Here is a 19327-nt window from a genome sequence, read left to right as displayed (position 1 = left end):
CACAATGTCCTTGAGTTGGAGTCAACCCAAATGCATAGATGCAAGTGGCAAAATAAGGATTTACCTAATCCTCTTCAGCACTAGCTCTTTGAACAGATGTTTTCAACCCAGACCATCTATATACCTACTATGTGCCAGGCATGGGTATTTAATGAATGATGTACATTCCCTATCTCCAAGAGAACTTCTGCTCATCTCCACAATTAGGGGGGATGTCCAGGCACATGTGAGGCAGTCAGCAAATGTGTGTTGAACAGAAAGAAAACTCCTAAGGCATTGTGGGAAAGGGACTTGTATGAGGTGAAATGTATCCAGGGAGGGGAGACCTTGCACCATTTCATACTTACAGTCTCTTGGACATCTGGCCTCAGTAGAGAAAAGACATTTTCTTCCACAGGTAGAAATAACTTCTGCCCTACTGATCCCCAGAGATCTTGGCACTGTGAGAGCTCTCAGTTGTTACCTACAGTCAAGGTCATTCGAGAGCTAAAGGGAAATTTGGTAGTACGTTCAAGTTGTGCTTAAAGACCTGAATTTAAGTGATGTCAGGTTGTTTGGAGTTTCTTAGGCAGGAAAAAGGCCACCACTGCATGGGCACAAACCGTGCCACTGGCGCAGTGTGGGAGCATTGGAACCTCTCTTCTACAGAATGCGTGTGTTCAGCATCAAGTTCAGTGTGGATTGAGGCCAAAAAAGAGATGGGTGAGTTGGAACCGTGGGTGTTGTCTTAGGTGAGCTGAGTACTCTGATTTGCAAGGAGACCCAAAGCCAGCTAACTCCTTCCTCTTCTTTCCTTCCAACAGCTAAACACCAGCTCCCCTCACCAGGAGCTTCTCAGGCTTTGTTAGAGCTTCCAGAATGCTTTGCTATTCACAGAGGAAGAGCAGCTGAGTGCCATGAAGAATCATTTCATCATGAACCCACAGGCTGTCTGGATTCATCATCAGAGAGGGCTTGGAGGTGGGCTGGCACCCTCGCAAGTTCAGGAGCTCAGGGATGACAGCCTGTTCCAGGTCCATTTCCTGCTCCTTTGGAGAACAAGTCTTGCTGGGTAATTGCCTTGTCTCCCCCGTTTTCCCATTAAGTGAGCCTCACTGCCGGATCACCTTCCCCCAGGACTGCTGCTCCAACAGCCACAATGCCTCTGTCACCTTCTCTGCTAGAGAATCCCTGTGTCTGGTGTCAGGATCGCTGACAGCCTGGATCCCCTACACCCTGTCTTTTTTTTTCCTTCTCATGTGCCAACCTTTGGTGTCCTGGTGCCCTTCACTAAGAAGGCCGCAGAAATAGTGGGGTGCTCTGTACCAAGCAAATGTGTGAATAAAGTCTTAGGTTGGTACCCAGGTTCTGACAGTCCAGAGAAGAAAGTTCTGATACAATAAGGTCGTAAAATTCTTGGCCCTCATTTTAGTTGTTTGACACTGGTCCACAGTCACAAAGCTTTATTGTGACTGTGAAACAATAGGATTAGTCATGAAATCACTACCTCTTTAAATATTTGAAAGTAGAATGGAAAAAAATGTTGAAATAGACGGTGTGTGTGTGTGTGGTAAATTGAATTAAGTAGTTAACTGTGCTCCAAGTTCAGGCACAGACAAGTGGCTTGGAAAGTCGGTTTTCCAGACGGGAGGGAGGGGTGGTGAGAAACTAACGATGGGCAGACCTCCTACCCGGTGCATTTTCCCTCCATTGTACGCTCCCTTCCCAAGTCGCCAGCGCCCCGAGGGTCCCTGGGAGGCCTGAGTTTAAGGCAGTGGTGTTACAGAGTCTGCAACTTTGTCGTTGGTAAATAATGTCACAGGTTAGTTACACAGGCCCAGATCGATGGGTGACTCTGCTAGCGGGTCGATCACATTTCGGGGGAGAATTCCCCCCCTGTGACCTGTAGGGAGGCAGGTGGTTCATCAGAAGAGGCTCTGGCTTTTAGGATTTGGCCCTTTCCCCATTTCCATCTCCTCCTTGGGGGGTCTGGGAACTAACAGCCGGGCAATAAACTACTTTTCATTAAAGAGATCTGGGAGATACAAGTGGTAGGGGGAAGTAAATGTGGGGACAAAAAGACACGAATCCACTCCGAGACGGATAGCCAGGATGGGGGCGCGCTGGGTTCACTTTCCCCTGCTCCTCCTGCCTCCAAAGCCACCTAGAGGTTTTGTGCCGGGGAACCAGCCTGGTGCTGCGCCAGGCCGCGGGCTGCGCTTTCGGCTCGGGTGGGGGCGCGCGGCCCCGCTGGTGCAGCTCGGGTCCGCCAGCAGCCCCCTCCCCGCCGCCCGAGCCCCTCCCCCGGTCCGGAGCCCCTCCCCGCGCGCTTCCCCTCGCTCCCTCCCTTCCCTTCCCTGCCTGCCCGGCCCTGCCTCTGCCTCCTGCGCCCGCAGCCTCCGCCAGCGCCGAGCCCCCCGGGGCCTGAGCGCGGCGAAGGGGCGCCGCCGGCCCTCCCCAGCGGGCTGACAGCAGGCTCCGGGCCCCCTCCCCGTCCCCTCGCCGGTGGGACACACCCCCGCCCCTCCTCTCCTCCGTCAGTTCCCGCCGGACCCACCCGGCGGCGGAGAGAGCGGGCAGGCGAGTCGGAGCGCGGCGGAGGCGCGGGAGAGAAGGGGCGCGGGCAGGCCCACCCGGAGCCGCCCGGGGCGCACTGAGCCCGCCTGCCCTCCGGGACCGTCCCCCGCCCCGGCGCAGTGCCCGAGGGAGCCGGGAGTCGGGGCAGCGGTCGGCGCGCCGGGCCAGGGTGGCGGGGGGCCCCGGGCAGCGGGAGAAGGAGCCGGAGCCCGGCCGGGATGAGAAGGTGACGCCGCCGGGGGGCGCCACTCGCTGTGTGTGGGAAGATGCTCGCCTACTGCGTGCAGGATGCTACCGTGGTGGACGTGGAGAAGCGGAGGAACCCCTCCAAGCACTATGTGAGTTTTGCCCCCACCGAGCCTGTGGGGGACTGGCCTGAGATCCCGGAGGGTGTCCAGGTGGCCTCTCGCCGCTCCCCGCTGTTAGGTCCCAGAGCTAAGTGCCCAAAGGGCAGCCGTCAGCTGTGGAGTTTCTTCCCAGGGCTGTGATCTCCAGGGAAGCCTTTTCCGTCCGTCCTCCGCTCCCCTCTCCCCGGTTTCTTTTTTTGGCATTGAAATTGGCAAGTGGCTGCCCTTGTCTGTTACAACGGTGAAGTCATCTGTCCACCAGAGCCTTGACGGATGGCGGGGGAGCTCCGTCCGGAAGGAGCACCTTCCCGGCCGTCCCTGGGGGCTCGGGGCGCTCAAGCTCACACGGCCCGAGATGCTTTCAGAGGCTTGTCCTGGGGAAGGAAGCTCGCTCTCTGCCTTCCACGTTTGCTCTGTCCCGCCTTCCTAGGCCCGGGTCTGGGGGGCGCGCCCCCAGCCCCACCTCCTCCCTCAGCTCCCAGCTTTGATTACCCTCTTAAAGCCATTGTGTCTGTCAGTGTAAGGAAAATTGTGGCTTTTCCTTTTATCCCTCCTCTGGACGTGACCCTTAACCGGGTTCATTTCCTCTTAAGTGATGCTCCATCTCCAGACACGAGGGGGCAAATGTTTGCTGTGGTCTCCAAGAAACGGCCTACTGCCCCTCCCCCTTCCTTCCCCAGACTTAATGCGAAGGGGTTAAGGTTGACTGGGCCAGCTCCAGGGTCTGTGTGACAGTCCCCCTTTCATCTCAGCCAGTCCTGTCTCCCCATCCTTCACACCTTCGGAAGTAAGCACCATGTCCTTGACGCCTGTTTTAGCACTGTGCTCCTGTATTTGAGAGAGAAGAGACCCAGTCAGTTACCCAAAGCCCAGAGGATACAGAGACAGCAGGATTGCATCTTATTTGCAAATTAGATATTTAAAGGAGCATTTAGAGTGCTCAAAGCATTAATTTTAACAATTAAAACAGGCTGTTGGGGGCGGCGCCTGTGGCTCAGTGAGTAGGGCGCCGGCCCCATATGCCGAGGGTGGCGGGTTCAAACCCAGCCCCGGCCAAACTGCAACAAAAAAATAAAATAGCTGGGCGATTTGGTGGGCGCCTGTAGTCCCAGCTTCTCGGGAGGCTGAGGCAGGAGAATCGCCTAAGCCCAGGAGTTGGAGGTTGCTGTGAGCCGTGTGACGCCACGGCATTCTACTGAGGGCAATAAAGTGAAACTCTCTCTCTACAAAAAAAAAAACAAACAAAACAGGCTGTTGGTTGCTGCCCTGCATTGCACAATTGATCTCCTAAGTGCCTTTTATATTCCTTTTAGGAGGGCACTAGCATTTGTGAGAATGTCAGCCTCAGGTCCTCTCTTTACCTTTATCTGAACTTGGTGTTTTAGAACAAATGGGACTCAGGTCAGGGAAGAGATTCTTGACCAGGCAGGGAGGTGGGTGCCTGTGGGGGACGGTGCCTAACATCATGTCTTTTGCATCATCTGGCTTAGCAAGCATCTTTGTCTGCTGTTAGGAGAAAGCTCTTTTGGACTGGGCACCGTGTGGCTCACTGCCTGTAATCCTAGCACTTTGAGGGGGCTGAGGCTGGAGGATCACTTGAGCTTAGGAGCTCAAGACCAGCCTGAGATCAAGAGTGAGACCCCATCTACACTAAAAATAGAAAATTAACCTGTAGTTCCAGCCACTTGGGATGCTGAGACGAGAGGATCACTTGAGCCCAAGAGTTTGAGGTTGCTGTGAGCTATGATGATACCATGATACACTACCCAGGGCAACAGAGTGAGAGTCTGTCTCAAAAAAAGGCAAAAGAAGAAGAAAGCTCTTTGTAGAGGGCTTGTGTCACTAGGTGGTCACTGCTCTGTGGACAGTTGTCCACTTATATATCACAGGGTCTATGAGTGAGTTGGCCTTTCTCACCTTTTTTCTCAAATGTTGCAGGCTAAGTTTTAAGGGTTCTCTTTTCTAGTCCTCTGCTGAAGTTGGCACTGCTTTCAACAGATGGCACTCTCTGCTCTGAGACTCAGGCATGTGCTTTTCCAGCTCCGGATTTTAGATGAAATACCAAATTTTAGCTCTGACCAGTGGTGCCCAAGATTAGAGATGCAGGACACAGTGACAACCGACCGGGAGTGTTGCTAATGTGGCCCGGGCCCAGGCAGTACTGAAAGGTTGTTAAGTGTTGGGCTCTGAGGTTAGATGGTCTTGTTCAAAGCCTGGCTCAGCCCCTAACTAGCTGTGCAACATTGTAATTTATTCCTCCTGGGAACCTCAGTTTCCTCATTTTTCAACTGAGAGTAATGACTATCTATGTACTTCCTGGGGCTGTTGGGAAAATTAAATGAGATCATCCAAGTAAAGCACTTAGCCCTGTTCCTGGCACATTGCAAGAACTTATTAAATGATAGCTTTTTATTGGGGAGATTCTGACTAAGAAAGTATTTTTGAAAAGCAGCTATTAATGGTCTGGCAAAAAGGAAGAAAGATTTCAGGTTTTAAGATTGATAATAACTTGTTGTAAGTGAAAAATACAAAAGAAGTCCTGTTTAGTTCCCTTGAAATGATCATTTCCTCCCTTTTTACAGAAAAAGTGTTTCCTGGGACATCTTCACTTCCTGAGTAAGAATTGGTGACATTATGTTTGGGGCAGGGAATGATGTCATCAAACAGATGGGGCCATACAGAGTTCTGCCCTAAGGGTCTGGAAAACAATGACAGGAGGGTGGCGCCTGTGGCTCAAGGAGTAGGGTGCCGGTCCCATATGCCAGAGGTGGTGGGTTCAAACCCGGCCCTGGCCAAAAACCACACACACACACAAAAAGAAGAAAACAAGGACAGGAGAAAGTATTTTTTTTTTTTAACTCTTAACATATGTTTTATTGGTGAAAGAGTACCCCAACATACAAAGAGAAACATAATCACCGAGAAGACAGCAAGCAGTAATTCAGAAGCACCATGCACAATTAAATAACCTTTTGAGGATTATACTATTCCTCCATAAGAAAGAAGTTAATATAGGTGACCCCCATACAATTACAGTAAAACCTCTATAAGTTGACCACCCAAGGGACTGTAACAAACCGGTCAACATATAGAGGTGGTCAACACAAGGAACTAGGCCTATTATAGTGATACATACAAGTACTTCACTTTCTTATACAATATTTATTAGAGAATATCATATGAAATCATATATAATCAAAACAGTAAAATCATACAGACAGTATCGTATAAAATCAATACAATTACTGTTTTCTCATGGTTTAATTATTCTTTCTGAAGAAAGAGTCAATCTTGACCTGTCTCTTATTACAAACGTAAGTGCAGAAAGCACTCTCAACGCTGGCCACACCACTCAGCATACCTGGGCATTTTTCTGCAGCAAATGACTTCAACTGCATTATCAGATGCCTGACATCCTCTTCCTTCATAGTATCTTCCACAACTTCTGTTGAAACGTCATTGGATTCACCCCAGAAGACTTTCTGGGAGATCTTGTTTCGTAGTTTAAATTTTTCAAGCCAACCACTTGATGCTTGGAAATCTGCCACCCCGAATTCCTGTGCGAATTTCTTTGCCACTTCTCGAATCATCGGCCCAGAGATCTGGGCATTAACTGCCCTCATTTGTTTGAACCAGCTTAATGTGGCTTGATTGACTTCATCCAGGGACGTTTTCCTCTTTTTCCGCTGTGGGTCTCCACTGTCTTTACTGTATTTCTCTAAGTACTCATGTTTACGTTTTTGGATGTTGCTAACTGTGGTCTTCCTAACACCAAAATGTTCTGCTGTCTTTCTCTGGCTGCTGCTTTCTAGAAAATGTAAAAGATTGACCTTTTCCTTTAATGTTAGCTCTTTGAGTTCTTTCCTTTGCGCCATTATGTCTCAATTAAATATAAAATTTTTCAGTCATTGCAGGATGTACCAGGCCTTCACATTGAAAAATCTTTCCCAACACATGATAAACAATAGGACATTAGGCGTGATTTAACCTACAGTAATAATACGACGTGAAAAAAGAACTTATACTAAAGAAAAAATAATACAACTAATGAGCAAAGTTCAGTTTCTACCTCTTGGTGTAGAGTGAACCGAACTGGTCAAGTTATAGAGGGTAAATTAATATTGTATGTTACATGGTCCAAGTAGTCAAGATACGACTTACAGAGGTGGTCTTCCATTGAGTTCATGTGGTACATGTCCAGTCTACGAACATTACATCAACTGAAGGAGATGGTCAATGTAGGGAGGTGGTCAACTATACTGTATTTTCATATATGCAGCAGACTTATGGAAGAAAAGGAATGATCCACGGCAGCCCAACCATGTCGTACACGTTGAGCACCACTAACTGGTTAGCCCCCATCCTCCTCCCCACGGCCGCTGCCTCGTCCTCTCCGCGGGGCCCGAGGCTGCTGTCGCCCCCGCCTGCGCTTCGGGGGCCTGAGCCGGGCACTAAGCGCACAGCCCGGCCCGCGGCGGCCGGGGTGGAAGCATCGGGCAGCCGGGCAGCTCTGAGGTGCGACCGGGGACTCTCAGGAGAAAGTATTATATGTTGTGGAATTGTGGAACTTTCAGGGACTGAAGACTCATCTGGTTCGAGCCCATTGTTTTACAGAAGAGGAAACTGAGAGCCAGATTGGATTAAGTCACTTGCCACGCAGCCCATCACAGAACCTGGATCTAACTGGCCTTTTGCCCATGCTGTGGATTTTGTTCATTGAATGTACCCTAAGACTGGTTGGGGTTGGCTAGGAAGACAAATGTTTGGTAGAAGCTTCTACACATTTGGGGCATTAATGCATAACAGAAAGGTGTCCAGTAATAGGGTCCAGTGGGGCCGACAGGGGCAGGAAGAGTGAGTTGGGTGGAGGCTGTGGCCTCTGAACTTGGGATCTTCTCCTCTCTTGGCCCTTGCACTACACACCAGAAGGTCAGGTGTTCTGTGTAAGGCACTCTGATGTGGTTAGCTGGCAGGACATGCTGGCCCAAGTGGCTTATGTTCTAGAAGCCCTCTACACTGGAGAAGCATGCCTCTTTCCAGTCTCTCCTCCACTGGTGGTGAATCTGACTCTGTGGTTTGGTAAATTGCAGAGCAGAGAGATTTTATGGGATGTGCATGTTAGCCAGACCTAGCTGATGAGAGGCCTGGGGCCCAAGCAGGAGGAGCTCTGCTGGCTGCAGAATGCTGGGAACACACTGCAGAGGTTCTCTCAGGACATCCTGCAAAGGGCGTGCTCATGCCTACGAGGCGGGGGAGCTGCCTAGACACCAAGGGTCTTGTGCTTTGGTCTGTTTATGAAAGGCACACAAGTAGCCTCCATCACTCACACAGTGCTGTCAGCCCTTGACTTCCTTTTGGCCAAGGCACTCCTTGGAGTAGGGCTGAGAAGGTGGGCAGTGGCTGCCTTGGTCAGGCTCCTAGCTTTTATGAATTGCATCTGGGGAGGCCTTAGGTAAACTGGCTTTGGCCTCAGACTACTTGTCTTTAAAATAGTCCCAATGATGCTGGATGCAAAATGCAAATTTCTTCATCTGAAAGTTTCCGATGAGGATTCAAGTTAGGTCCACATAATTTCTCATTCTCACAGGGGGGGTGTAGGTGTACATTAAGTCATCTGGTGGTGGAGAGAAGCTTGTTTATCTAAAACAAATAAGAAACGATATGTTTGGATTTGGAAGGCGTTGTGCTTTCACAGTCGTTTCCTTTCCTGATTGTTTATTTCAGACACATACCAGTCATGAATATTTTGATCCTCTACAGGACTCTAGGGAGTGCAAGTAGTAGCCAGTGTTAGCAGTTACCTTCGAGGGTGTCAACACTTAGTATGCATGTTTGCATGTGATTCCTGCAGTTCCCTGATTATGCCCTAATGTGGGGTAGGTTTTTGATTCTTTTTTTTAAAAGATGGGTTAACAGAGGCTTGGTGAGACTCAAATTGCGTTGGGTCTCCCAGTTAGCATGGGGCAGATCTGGGTAAATGCAGGTGAGTTTACCTCTGAAGGGAGGGATGAATGTAAGATGTGGCCCATCCCTCAGAGTCTGGGTGGGGAGGCCAGCACAGGCCTGTACAGTGAGAGAGAGGAGTGCAGGGTGGGCTCTGAAGACTGCCCCCCTGTAGGACACAACCATGGGCCATGGGGATCACTGTGAGGCGGGAGGACTAGAGCAAATCCAGAGTGATATCTAGTCTCCAGGAATGCTCAGGGTGATAAATTAAGGGTTGATCCTGTGGAAATAATACATATTCCCTATGATGAGATCATCACAGATTTTTATTCTTAGCCCTGGAAGCTACAGTTTTAGGAATTGGCCCCGAACTTCATTTCTCTGCCCTTCATTTTTTCCCTGGTAAAGCTCCATGAGACTTAGAATGTGCAGCCGTAGCCTGGAAAGGGTCGTCTTTAGGGCCACTCCCACTATGGAATTAGTGGCGTTGGCAGGTCAGGGTTTGAACCGTGCCTTTGGCACTTCCTAGATGTGCAACTGTGAGCTGGTCACTCTGGGCCTCAGTTTCTTCACCTGTGACCTCACAGAGCTTTTGAGAAGTTGACCTGAGATAATTTGGGATAAAACTTCTACCCAGCACCTAGCTGCCTTCTGAGCATTCAGCATAACGTAGTATCCATCTGACGTTTCTGATTCCCAAAGTACTGAAGCACACTGAGGACCCAATGGGTGGAACTGAGAGAAAAGGAAAGACTGAGGCAGAAAGGAAGGACCAGCTGTTCCTAGTCTGATGGGAAAATGGGTGACATGCCCCATGGAAAACACCCAGCATACAAGAGAAACAGATAAACACAGAGCAGCTGTGAGACCTGGAGGGCTTCCTGGGGCTGAGCAGTGGGATCCACTAGTGGCTTTCTGGAGAGTTGGGAAGGAAAGGGGGTGCTCCAGATAAGGTCAGATGGGATCCTAGCCCCAAAGTTGGTGCTCCATGGTGGTTAGCAAGCTTGTCTGTCTTTTTCTCCCTTACACACACATGCACAGGAAGTTTCTTCTCTGGGGAGGGAAGTGATCTAGGAGTGATTCACAGGTCTGACAAGGCTCCCTGCTCATGGAACAACCAACCACATCCTTCAAGGCCGTTGGAACAGGGAGCACAGCCAGCCTTTTATCGTGGCCCTGTTTCAATCTGAGTGAGGGTTTTTGAGGGGGGAGCAATCAAAGTTGGAATCACCGTGTGTGGTGGCAGGCAGAGGGGAAGGGAAGGGAAGAGGAAAATAAACCTATTTGATGTCATACAGACTGGTTCCAGAAATATAAGCCTCAGCTGCTGCATTTTCCAAAGAGATATTCCGGGGCCAGCAGGAGTTAATGGACAGTGGCAGTGATGAATTAGAGGAGTGTTCTTATGACTTCGGACTTAGGATTTGCACAGCAGTTCCCTTGAAACTGCCTTCTAATTTCCTCAGCCTGAGTCAGTGACCAAGACTGTTTCTTGGCCAGGAAAGTCCAGCAGGTAGCTCTGCTCTCTTTTGCCTCTGTACTCACACTTACTCCACTGGAGTTCTGAGAATCCAGGAAAGGGATAGTGGATTAGGACCAGGGGACAGGAAGGACAAGTGGGGTGTGTGGGAAATGAGTGGAGATTCTGACTTTGGAAATAGTTTCTAAGCGAGGGCCAAAGGTGTTCTCTGCCATGACAATTGCCAAAAATAATGGGAGCACCCAATAGGGTGACCATCGCTTTAAGAGGTAGATTCCCACAGCTATATGTTACTTCCTGGCCCAGACTTCTGCTGCCTGCAGTGGAGCCAGTAACAGGGAGGCAGGTGAACGGAGAGGTCAGGCACATGGATGTGCGTGGAGGCTGGTGGGCCACAAGACAGTCCCCTTGTCCCCCTGGGTAACCACCAGACAAGTCACCATGTACCACGTCAGTAGTGGAGCCTGAGCCCCTGGGTGCACAGTGCTGACCGGAGACTGGATGTCACCATGCAGCAAGGAGCAGGGGAACTAACAAACAAGCACCTACTATGTGCCAGGCAGTGCAGCAGGTACCTTTAGAGGGATTTTATTTGAGCTTCATAACAACCACATGAGGTAGGTAGGTGTTTTCATCCCTATTTTACAGATGAGGAAATTGAGGCTAAGAATGTTCGTGTCATTCTCAGAGTTATTCTGTGGCAGGCCTGGGATTCTTACCCAGGTATCTGACACCCAAGTCTGCAAATTTGCCACTGCCCACCCCATCAGAGCAGGGTTGGTGAGAGACGGCATGGAAGTAAGCAGTGACCCAGGCAGCATGTCCTGGGAGGATGAGAGGTGCGTCTAGTGAGGCTGGTTGTCCCAGAGCACCTGGGCTCCGGTATCCCCAGGCTGGAATCCTGTCTCTACCACTTACTGCTGTGGGACGCAGTGCAAAGTACTCTGTCTCTGTGCCTCAGTTTCCTTGTCTTTAAAAAATGAAAAAAATGTGGGAGAAATGGGATCTAGCTTATAGGGTTGTGATGAAGATTGAGTTCATAAACGTAAAGAGCTTAGGACAGTGCCTGGCATGTAGGAAGTGCAACACAAATATTTGCTGTAATAATTATTAAGTCCTAAAGTCCTTTGGAGGACAGAGAGCTTGCCCTGACCTGGCGTTTTCAGGGAAGACTAGCTGGAGAAAGGCCAGATGGGACATGAGGAGTCATTAGGATTCAGCTGAGAAAACTGGCAAAGTCATTCCATGAAAGGGAAAAGCAAAGGTGTTGTGTTCATCCAGGCAAAGCCCAAGATGAATAGGGAGAGAAGGATGAAGGGAAAGCTCAGGTCCAGGTTCTGAGAGCCTTCAGCATGGCAGGGGGGATGCAGTTTATTGTGTAGACATCTGGGAACCTTCCTTTCTTTCCTGGCAGGGAGGGAGCCAATAGTCACTTTGGGGTGCTTCTGGTGGGCACGGGGCTGTTATGCAGCCATGGCTGGAACAGAGATAGGTCAGGACTGCAGCCTTTTTCTGGTTCTGCTCTGGAGACCCTTCAGTTGAACAGCTGGATCCCTGCCCCTCCTGTTTATAGCACTCATTCTGGGGGTCAGGCTGCCCCATAAAAACTGATTGCATGGGGCTCTTGGGAGAGGGTTAGGGTTGGGGAGGAGGAGAGCAGTGGGGACAGAGGTGTCAGCTGCTTTGCCTCTCAGCTAGTGCAGGGCCTGGCGCACTGTACTTCAGGTGGAGTGAGTAATGTCTACGCTCCTCCCACCCCAGTAGCAAGACAGAGGCCATATCTGCCCTGGTAGGGTCTAAGGGCCAACATCAACACAGCTTTTTGGGAGCCCAGCACGTCTCTGAAGTCTATGTCTCCTGAAATGTCAACACTAACATTGCCTTCTGTGTCAAGATCTCTCTGAACTGGGTTTTAGTTTCAAATACTTCAAACTACCTCTTCATTTATTTGACCTCTACCACACTTCCAGATGGTCCAGTAAGCCTGATCTTCAGGGAAAACGTAATAATAAAAATAACAGCTAACAATGCTAAATGTTTTCCTTGCGCGAAGAGTTTTACATGGATATTCTCCAAAGTACCCCATGCAGTGTGGCTCCTGCAGCATCCGCATCATACAGGTGGGGATGCAGCTGCCCAGACGGCTGAGGGGAATCGCCAGACGCCGTGCCGCTAATGAGTCCCATATGCAGGGATCTGCACTGACCCCACAGAGATCCTGCCTGCCGCCCCTTAATGACACATTACTTACCTGGGGAACCTGGGCCCAAGGAGGTTCCACCTGAGGTCTGGCTGGGTGGCTTCTCAAGCCGTGAGATCTTCACCTTCTAGAACTCCATTTGCCCTGGCCTGTGTTGCAGAGGGAGGGTGAGTATGAAAGCTTTGGAAAGCATGAAACCCAGAGAAAATAGCTGTTTGTGGGGTTCCTGACCCCCCCCAGAGTATTTTTAAACAAAGTTCACCCATCTAACCACTGCCCCTGCAAGGCTAGTAGCCAGGGTTGATTCGGGGGCACCTTAGGCCCTTGGCGAAGACATCTTCTAGAGCAGCAGTTCTCAACCTGTGGGTCGCGACCCCTTTGTAGCAATGAAAATACATCCTGCATATCAGATATTTACATTATGATTCATAACAGAAGCAAAATTACAGTTATGAAGTAGCAACGAAAATAATTTTATGGTTGGGGGTCACCGCAACACGAGGAACTGTATTAAAGGAACAAAACTTGGCTTCTTTCCAAACCTTTATTTTTTGCGGACAGAAAGAGACAGAGCTGTTCCCAGTATTACCTCTCTCCGGTATTACCTGAGGGGAGGAAGTGACGTCCAGGTGGCGGCTGAATTAGCAAAGGGGAAACAGCTGTGCTTTCTGCCCCCCACCCCGACCCCACCCCACCCCCCGCCTTCTGCTGTCATTTCCCTTTGGCTGGTAAGGAAGCCACCCTCCCCAGGCCTGGGCGAGGCTGGTGGGGGTAGAGTCTCTTCCTCTGTGGGTGTGTGTCAGGGCAGCAAAAATTATGTGGTGGGCCACCTCATCTGTTTCTAGGATCCCTGGAGCCTGACCTCTAAGACCTGGTGGAAATGGATTGCTCTTATCTGATCTGACCACAGCATGTAAGGGGTGGAGGTGCTGGGTACGAGGCAGGGTGCTGCGCAGTGCCATCCTGAACTTACAGTGGCGTGTGCCAGCTGGGGGAACAGAGCGATGGGGTGTGGGCTGCCCATCACTGTGTGGTCCCTGGAAGAGAGCCCTTGCCGTTTCTTTCCAGAGTATTCTCACATTGTAATAGTTCCAGGAGATCTTGACCATTGAATTCTTATTGTGCCAGGCAACGCCTGGCCTTGAATTTATCATCCAGAGTGCCAGGGCAGCCCTGAAGGTATGCATTTCTAACTCCACTTGAGTCAGATGGAGACTGAGGTTCAGAAAGCTTCAGTATCACAAACCCAGGCAGATCTGATTTCCCTCCCTTACACCCCCACCTCCCAGCCTACGCCCAGCTTCCTACTGTCACTGTGCCTTACCAGCATGCTTGGCCCCTCTCCAGGGCACCCCAGGGGTGGTGGGGGCTTCTGATGGCCCAGAGTAGTGTCTTCTGTGGAATGGTCCTGCTTGCTGGAAACTGCCTGCTGCTTTTGCCCACCTCAGTGTTCTGAGTGTATAGGGATTGTCCTTGTTGTTTGAAGTGGCTGCTCTGTAAACTCATCCATGGTAGGCCCAATTCTGACCCAGCTTTAGCCCATTTCCTGATGGCCCAGACCCAAAAGGCTATTTTAAGGGACTTGCTTGTGTGGGAGAATTTCTGTCTGTAGCAGCAAAGGATAAGGCCAGGCCGGCCTGGCATGGTGTTGGCCAGGGGGCTCCAAGAGAGTGAAACTTTGTCCTGAATTCTGCCTCCTGGGCTGGAATGGATGGAGTGAGCCCTCAGCACAGTGCCTAGCACCCGGAAGGGATATCATCACTTTTCAATGAGGGCTTGGTTCCCAGAGCTGGCTGTCTAGGGATTTCTGATGGTCTGAGCCCTAGTGGGCTACAAATGAATCCTGCCCTTGCAGGGTTAAGGGCTGTGGTAGAATGATGTTTGGAGTATGGTCTCAGGCCAGGATTAATTATTTACTTTAGTCATCACTCATTGGCAACTCACAAAAAGCAGCCTCATTTTTCCCATGCTTTCTGAAGGCAGCAGCTCCCAGGCAAGGAAAGTGGGGCATCAAATCAGGGGAGGTATGAGTGGAGCCCCTTCCAGGCACAGGCCCTGGGCTAGGGCGCCTTGTCCGTTGTCTCATTTAATGCCCACAGCAAACCCTGGTCATCATCCATGTTTTACAGGCAAGGACACCAAGGCTCTGAAAGGTGCAGCATCTTGCCACTGTCACTGGCAGTAATGCTGACAGCCAGGTTTGGAACCCAGATTTCTGCAGCAACAAAGATGGCTTTGTCTGACATCTTCCCCAGGGGACAGGGGCTAGGGAGCTCATCACATGAGTCCCAGATAAAACTTCAAGGGTCTGGAGTAAATGCTGGGTCACCTGCCCATTCTGACCTTCCCTGTGAGCCCCTCTGTTAATACATGATGTGGTTGGAGAAGGTGGTTGGCATGTGATTACAAACTTGCTATTGAGAACAGACCCTTAGCAAGGTCTGGCCTCTATTTTGGAGTTCAAATTTTTATTCCCCTGGGCTCTTGTCCAGGGTCCCTTTGGAAGGTCTGGCCCTTCGGAGGGTTTGGCTGCCAGGGGCTCTCCATCCTTTCTTGAGGAACGGCAGATAGCACAGCATGGTGGTTAGGAGCAGGGGTTAGTTTGATTTCCTGGTGCTTTCAGCTTCATGATTTCTCAGGAAAACCCAGACTCTGGAAACCAGAGTAAGTCCCAAAAGAGAGACTTAGGCGCCAGCAGTTGGAAGTTGAAGGGCAAAAGGATGGGACTGAGGCATTGGCAGCCCTTGCTACATGGGCTTAGGCTCTGAAGCTGCTTATGAATTTCAGCCCTGCCTGTTCATTTCACTCAGCCAAATTTCTTCACCTTCCGAACCTTCTTCACCCCCAGAACCAGTCCAGGGTCAGTTTGCCAATCTGTAAACTAGGTATAATAATAATACTGCCTAGTCCAAGTGCTTGTCCCTCTGTATAGCACTTGGCATCTGATAGCTGTTCAATAAATGGCAGCGATTGTTACCATTGTTATCATTCTTCATGATTTTACTCAGTTTCTGCGACCTCCTGAAAGCTTCTCTGACTGCTCATTTTGAAATGATGTTTCCTGTCAATAAATTATATATATATATAGATAGATAATATATATATATGTATGTATTTTCTTGAGATACAGTCTCACTTGGTCACCCTTGGTAGAGTGCCATAGCATCTAAGCTCACAACAACCTCAAACTCTTGGGTTTAAGCAATTCTCTTGCCTTAGCCTCATAGGTAGCTGGGACTACAGGCACCCGCCACAGTGCCTGGCTTTTTTTTTTTTTTTTTTTTTTTTGAGATAGTGTCTTACTAGGTCACCCTCGGTAGAGTGCTGTGGAGTCATAGCTCACAGCAACCTCAAACTCTTGGGCTTAAGCGATTCTCTTAACCTCAGGCTCCCAAGTAGTTGGGACTATAGGCACCTGCCACAATGCCCGGCTATTTTTTGGTTGTAGTTGTCATTGTTGTTTGGCAGGCCTGGGCTGGATTCGAAACTGCCAGCTCTGGTGTATGTGGCTGGCACCCTAGCCACTGAGCTACAGGTGCTGAGCTGTGCCTGGCTATTTTTTAGAGACAGGGTCTCACTCTTGCTCAGGTTGGTCTCGAACTCCTGAGGTTAGGCAATCCACCCACCTCAGCCTTCCAACTCCTGGGATTATAGGTGTGAGCCACCACGCCCGGCTCCTGTCTATAAATTTTTATAATGTTTATTGTTTTACTTTTTCCTTTAACACTTACCAAGAAAGGGCTTGGAGTGTTCAGTTTGGGGCACACTGATACTTATTCATCCATCCATCCATCCATTGACTCAGTCAATATTTGAATGTTCATGTGCCAAGCACTGGGAACACAGCAGGACAGATAAAATCCCTGCCCTTTTAGAGCCTACATTCTAGTGAGGAAAGAAAAACAATAGACAAACAAAATAGGTCGGATACAGAGTGTGTTAGCTGGGGCATGGGGTAAATGCTTTGGAGAAAGCTAAAGCCAGGGAAAGCAGATGGGGATGTTGGAGGTTGCTGTGCTATTTTGTAGAGGGTGGCCCGGGACAGGCCCCACTGCATAAGTGACTTTTGAGTAAGACTTGAGGGAGATAATGAAGTGATTCATGTGGCTCTTTGAAGAAAAGTAGTTGAGAGAGAGGGAACAGCAAGTGCTAAGGCCCTGAGGCAGGACCATGCCTGGCCTTTGCAGGGAGGAGCAGGGAGGCTGGCGTAACTGAGTGGAGCAAGTGAGGGGAGAGCTGTAGGCAATGGGGTGGGATGGGAAGAAGCCCTCCCAGTCTCAGCTGGGCAGTGAGGTCTCCTAATAACTGAAGACTGAAACTGGTCAAACACTGCCAGAGAGATTGCTTTGGGGACTTTTGGGGGTTTGACCCTGACTCCCTAAGAGGGACCCACCGGGGAAGCATAGTCTCTGTCAGCAGTGTCATGGCTAGCAACTCCAGTATCCCAGAGGCAGAACCATAGTTTTGTACCATCTGTATGCACTGTGATGAAAACAGTCTTCCAGCTGCGAAGGAGGGGACCACCACACCTTTTCATCTTTAAAGTCCCCTTCCAGTGCCAGCAGAGTGTCTGGATCATGGTGGGCCCTTGATTAATGGGACAAATCTGTGCACGAAGGCATCATTCTATTAAAACCCCTTCTTCTTAGCCCACTCCTATTTTTATGATGGCTTCTATCTTATAGTTGTGGAAGTTGGTGTTAGAAACTCAAAACACGTATTCTACCCATATTATACTGAGAATGTTATTAAGGTACTCAAGTCAACCCACCAAAACTTTTCTCCTCCTTGGGGTAGATAGAATTATATCTACCTGGAACAAGATGTCTCTAGTTCACCTACATTATGTGCTAACTTTGGAATCTAAATGCAGGGTATCGTATCCAGAGAAACTGTCTTCCATTGTCCACAGTGAGATGGTGACTCCGAGGCTAACAGTAACAGCATCAGCACTTTTAATGGGCCAGCCACTCTTCTAAGCACTTCACTCATTTATCCTCACAGCAACCTATGAGAAAGCACTATTATTACGGTCCTTACTTTAATCAGAGAGAACAGAGGCACAAAGAGATTAATTTACTAATGGTCACAGCTAGGAAGAGGGAGAGCTGTGCTTTAAAGAGTCAGGCATTGGGAGTCCCTTGCTCCCTGGCCTTCCAGGGAACTCTGCCAGCCACCCTTGCTTCAACCAAGGCTGGCTGGCTGTAGACCCTGGGTGCGGGATGCGTGTCATTAGCAGTTAAAGGGTGAGGGAGCAAAAGCCACAGGCGGCAGCATGAACAGTCCTCCTTTCTGCCCCCAGACAGGAAAGACCATTTGTTCCTGGAACCTGACACTGCAGGGGATAGGTTTGTTGTAAGAGGTTGTCTTCCTGGGCCATTTACAAGTGTGGCCCATGGGGCTGGGCAGGCCCGGACATTGTATTTGTATTTGTTGGTGGAGGGCAGATTATGGGGTCTGGCAAGATGTTTTTGATACCTAAACCATCCCACTCTCAAGGAAGCCCAACAGGGGGTAGGGGCTGTTGGGTAGCTAGAAGGGAACAGCCTCCCCACCCTGCCCTGTGTGGTTGATTGTTGGAACGAGATAGGTCCTAACCAGTCCCTCCTCTCTTCCCTGGCCCCAAAATAAACAGCAGCTGTTGTTAGCTCTATTGCCTCTCCTGGCCGCCAGTCTGTCAACAGCCCCAAGCTCCTCAGCCTTGCTCCCTTTGAGTCTAATGACATGGGGTGTTGGGAGGCTTTGGCTTTGTCTTACATAGCCTGTCTTGCTGGCCAGCTAGTGTGCCCTGGCATGCCCCCCCAACCCAGCTTCCCCCTGGGCCTGTTGGCCACCTACCAGCACTGTCCCCTCCTGTCTTGCAGTGAGGCGAGTGTGTATCATGGTTGCAAACTCAGGCTCTGGAGTCTGACATTAGTTGGGCTCCTGGCTCTGCCACTCGGCTAGTGACTCTGGGCAGTGTCCTGCTCTGTAAAAGCAGCTAATGGTGTCTGTGTCACAGGATGTCGTGAGAATTAATACCAGGGCTGTCAGTGCAGTCATTGCAGGCAGACCAGACCGCCTGAGTTGAGCCCCAGCTTTGCCACTCAGGAGCTACGTAGCCTTGGAGGAGGTGCTGAGCTCTCTGCACCTCAGTTTTCTCATCTGTAAAAATGCTTATAACAAAAGCATCTCTCAGGCTGGTTGTGAGCATTACATGGGTTAATACGTGTAAAACACTTGAAACGGTGCCGGGCATGGATGGAGTAAGAGCATGAGGAGGGGGAGGATGATTGTCCTCCTTGTTGGCTATGGCCGAACACGCTCCAGAAGAATCATTTCCATGTGCACATCCGAGAGTGGATGGAATTACTGTTCCCCTAACCTGACTTTTGGATCTGTGCTGCTGGCCTTGTTTTGACCCTGTGATCGGCACTTTCACTAAGGGGCTGGGGGTGGTGGTAGAACTGGCTCTGAAGCAGGGTGGAAGCATGGCGAAAGAGTGGGGATTTCTCTTCTACTTGGCAGTGGTTCTGCTGATATAATGTAAGAAGTGGAAAGAAGATTGTGCCCATGGCCAAGGGCAGCCTTCAGGGTCGGTGAGCAGACCCTGTATGGCATTCTTCTAGAGCAGTGTTTCTCAACCTTTTTAATCTCATGGCGCACTCGAACCTATCATTAAACTTCCACGGCATACATAAATCATGTTCATAAAAAAAGAGTTTAAAAAAGAATATATTTACTGTGCTTTGAACTTCTTTCAAAAATAATTTAATTAGGGCGGTGCCTGTGGCTCAAGGAGTAGGGCGCCGGTCCCAT

General features: G+C 49.9%; 1 protein-coding gene and 1 long non-coding RNA gene across 9 annotated transcripts in view; both read left to right on the top strand.

Annotated features, from left to right (window-relative positions):
* LOC128582261 (uncharacterized) overlaps positions 1-1336 on the top strand; it is a 46412-nt gene extending 45076 nt beyond the window's left edge. For both annotated transcript variants that reach the window (XR_008379015.1, XR_008379014.1), the window contains one exon: positions 804-1336. This is a non-coding gene — a long non-coding RNA (uncharacterized LOC128582261). The remainder of the gene's footprint in view (positions 1-803) is intronic.
* Positions 1337-2185: 849 nt separating this feature from the next.
* The window catches only part of SH3PXD2A (SH3 and PX domains 2A), a 241257-nt gene continuing 224115 nt past the window's right edge, over positions 2186-19327 (top strand). For all 7 annotated transcript variants that reach the window (XM_053583135.1, XM_053583133.1, XM_053583131.1 and 4 more), the window contains exon 1: positions 2186-2894. In XM_053583135.1, coding sequence (XP_053439110.1) covers positions 2823-2894 — 72 coding nt within the window. In that variant the 5' untranslated portion in view covers positions 2186-2822. The remainder of the gene's footprint in view (positions 2895-19327) is intronic.

This window comes from Nycticebus coucang, chromosome 3 (assembly GCF_027406575.1).
Source record: "Nycticebus coucang isolate mNycCou1 chromosome 3, mNycCou1.pri, whole genome shotgun sequence".
In the NCBI taxonomy this organism is placed as follows: domain Eukaryota; kingdom Metazoa; phylum Chordata; class Mammalia; order Primates; family Lorisidae; genus Nycticebus; species Nycticebus coucang.
This window is presented reverse-complemented; position numbering and strand designations above follow the sequence as displayed.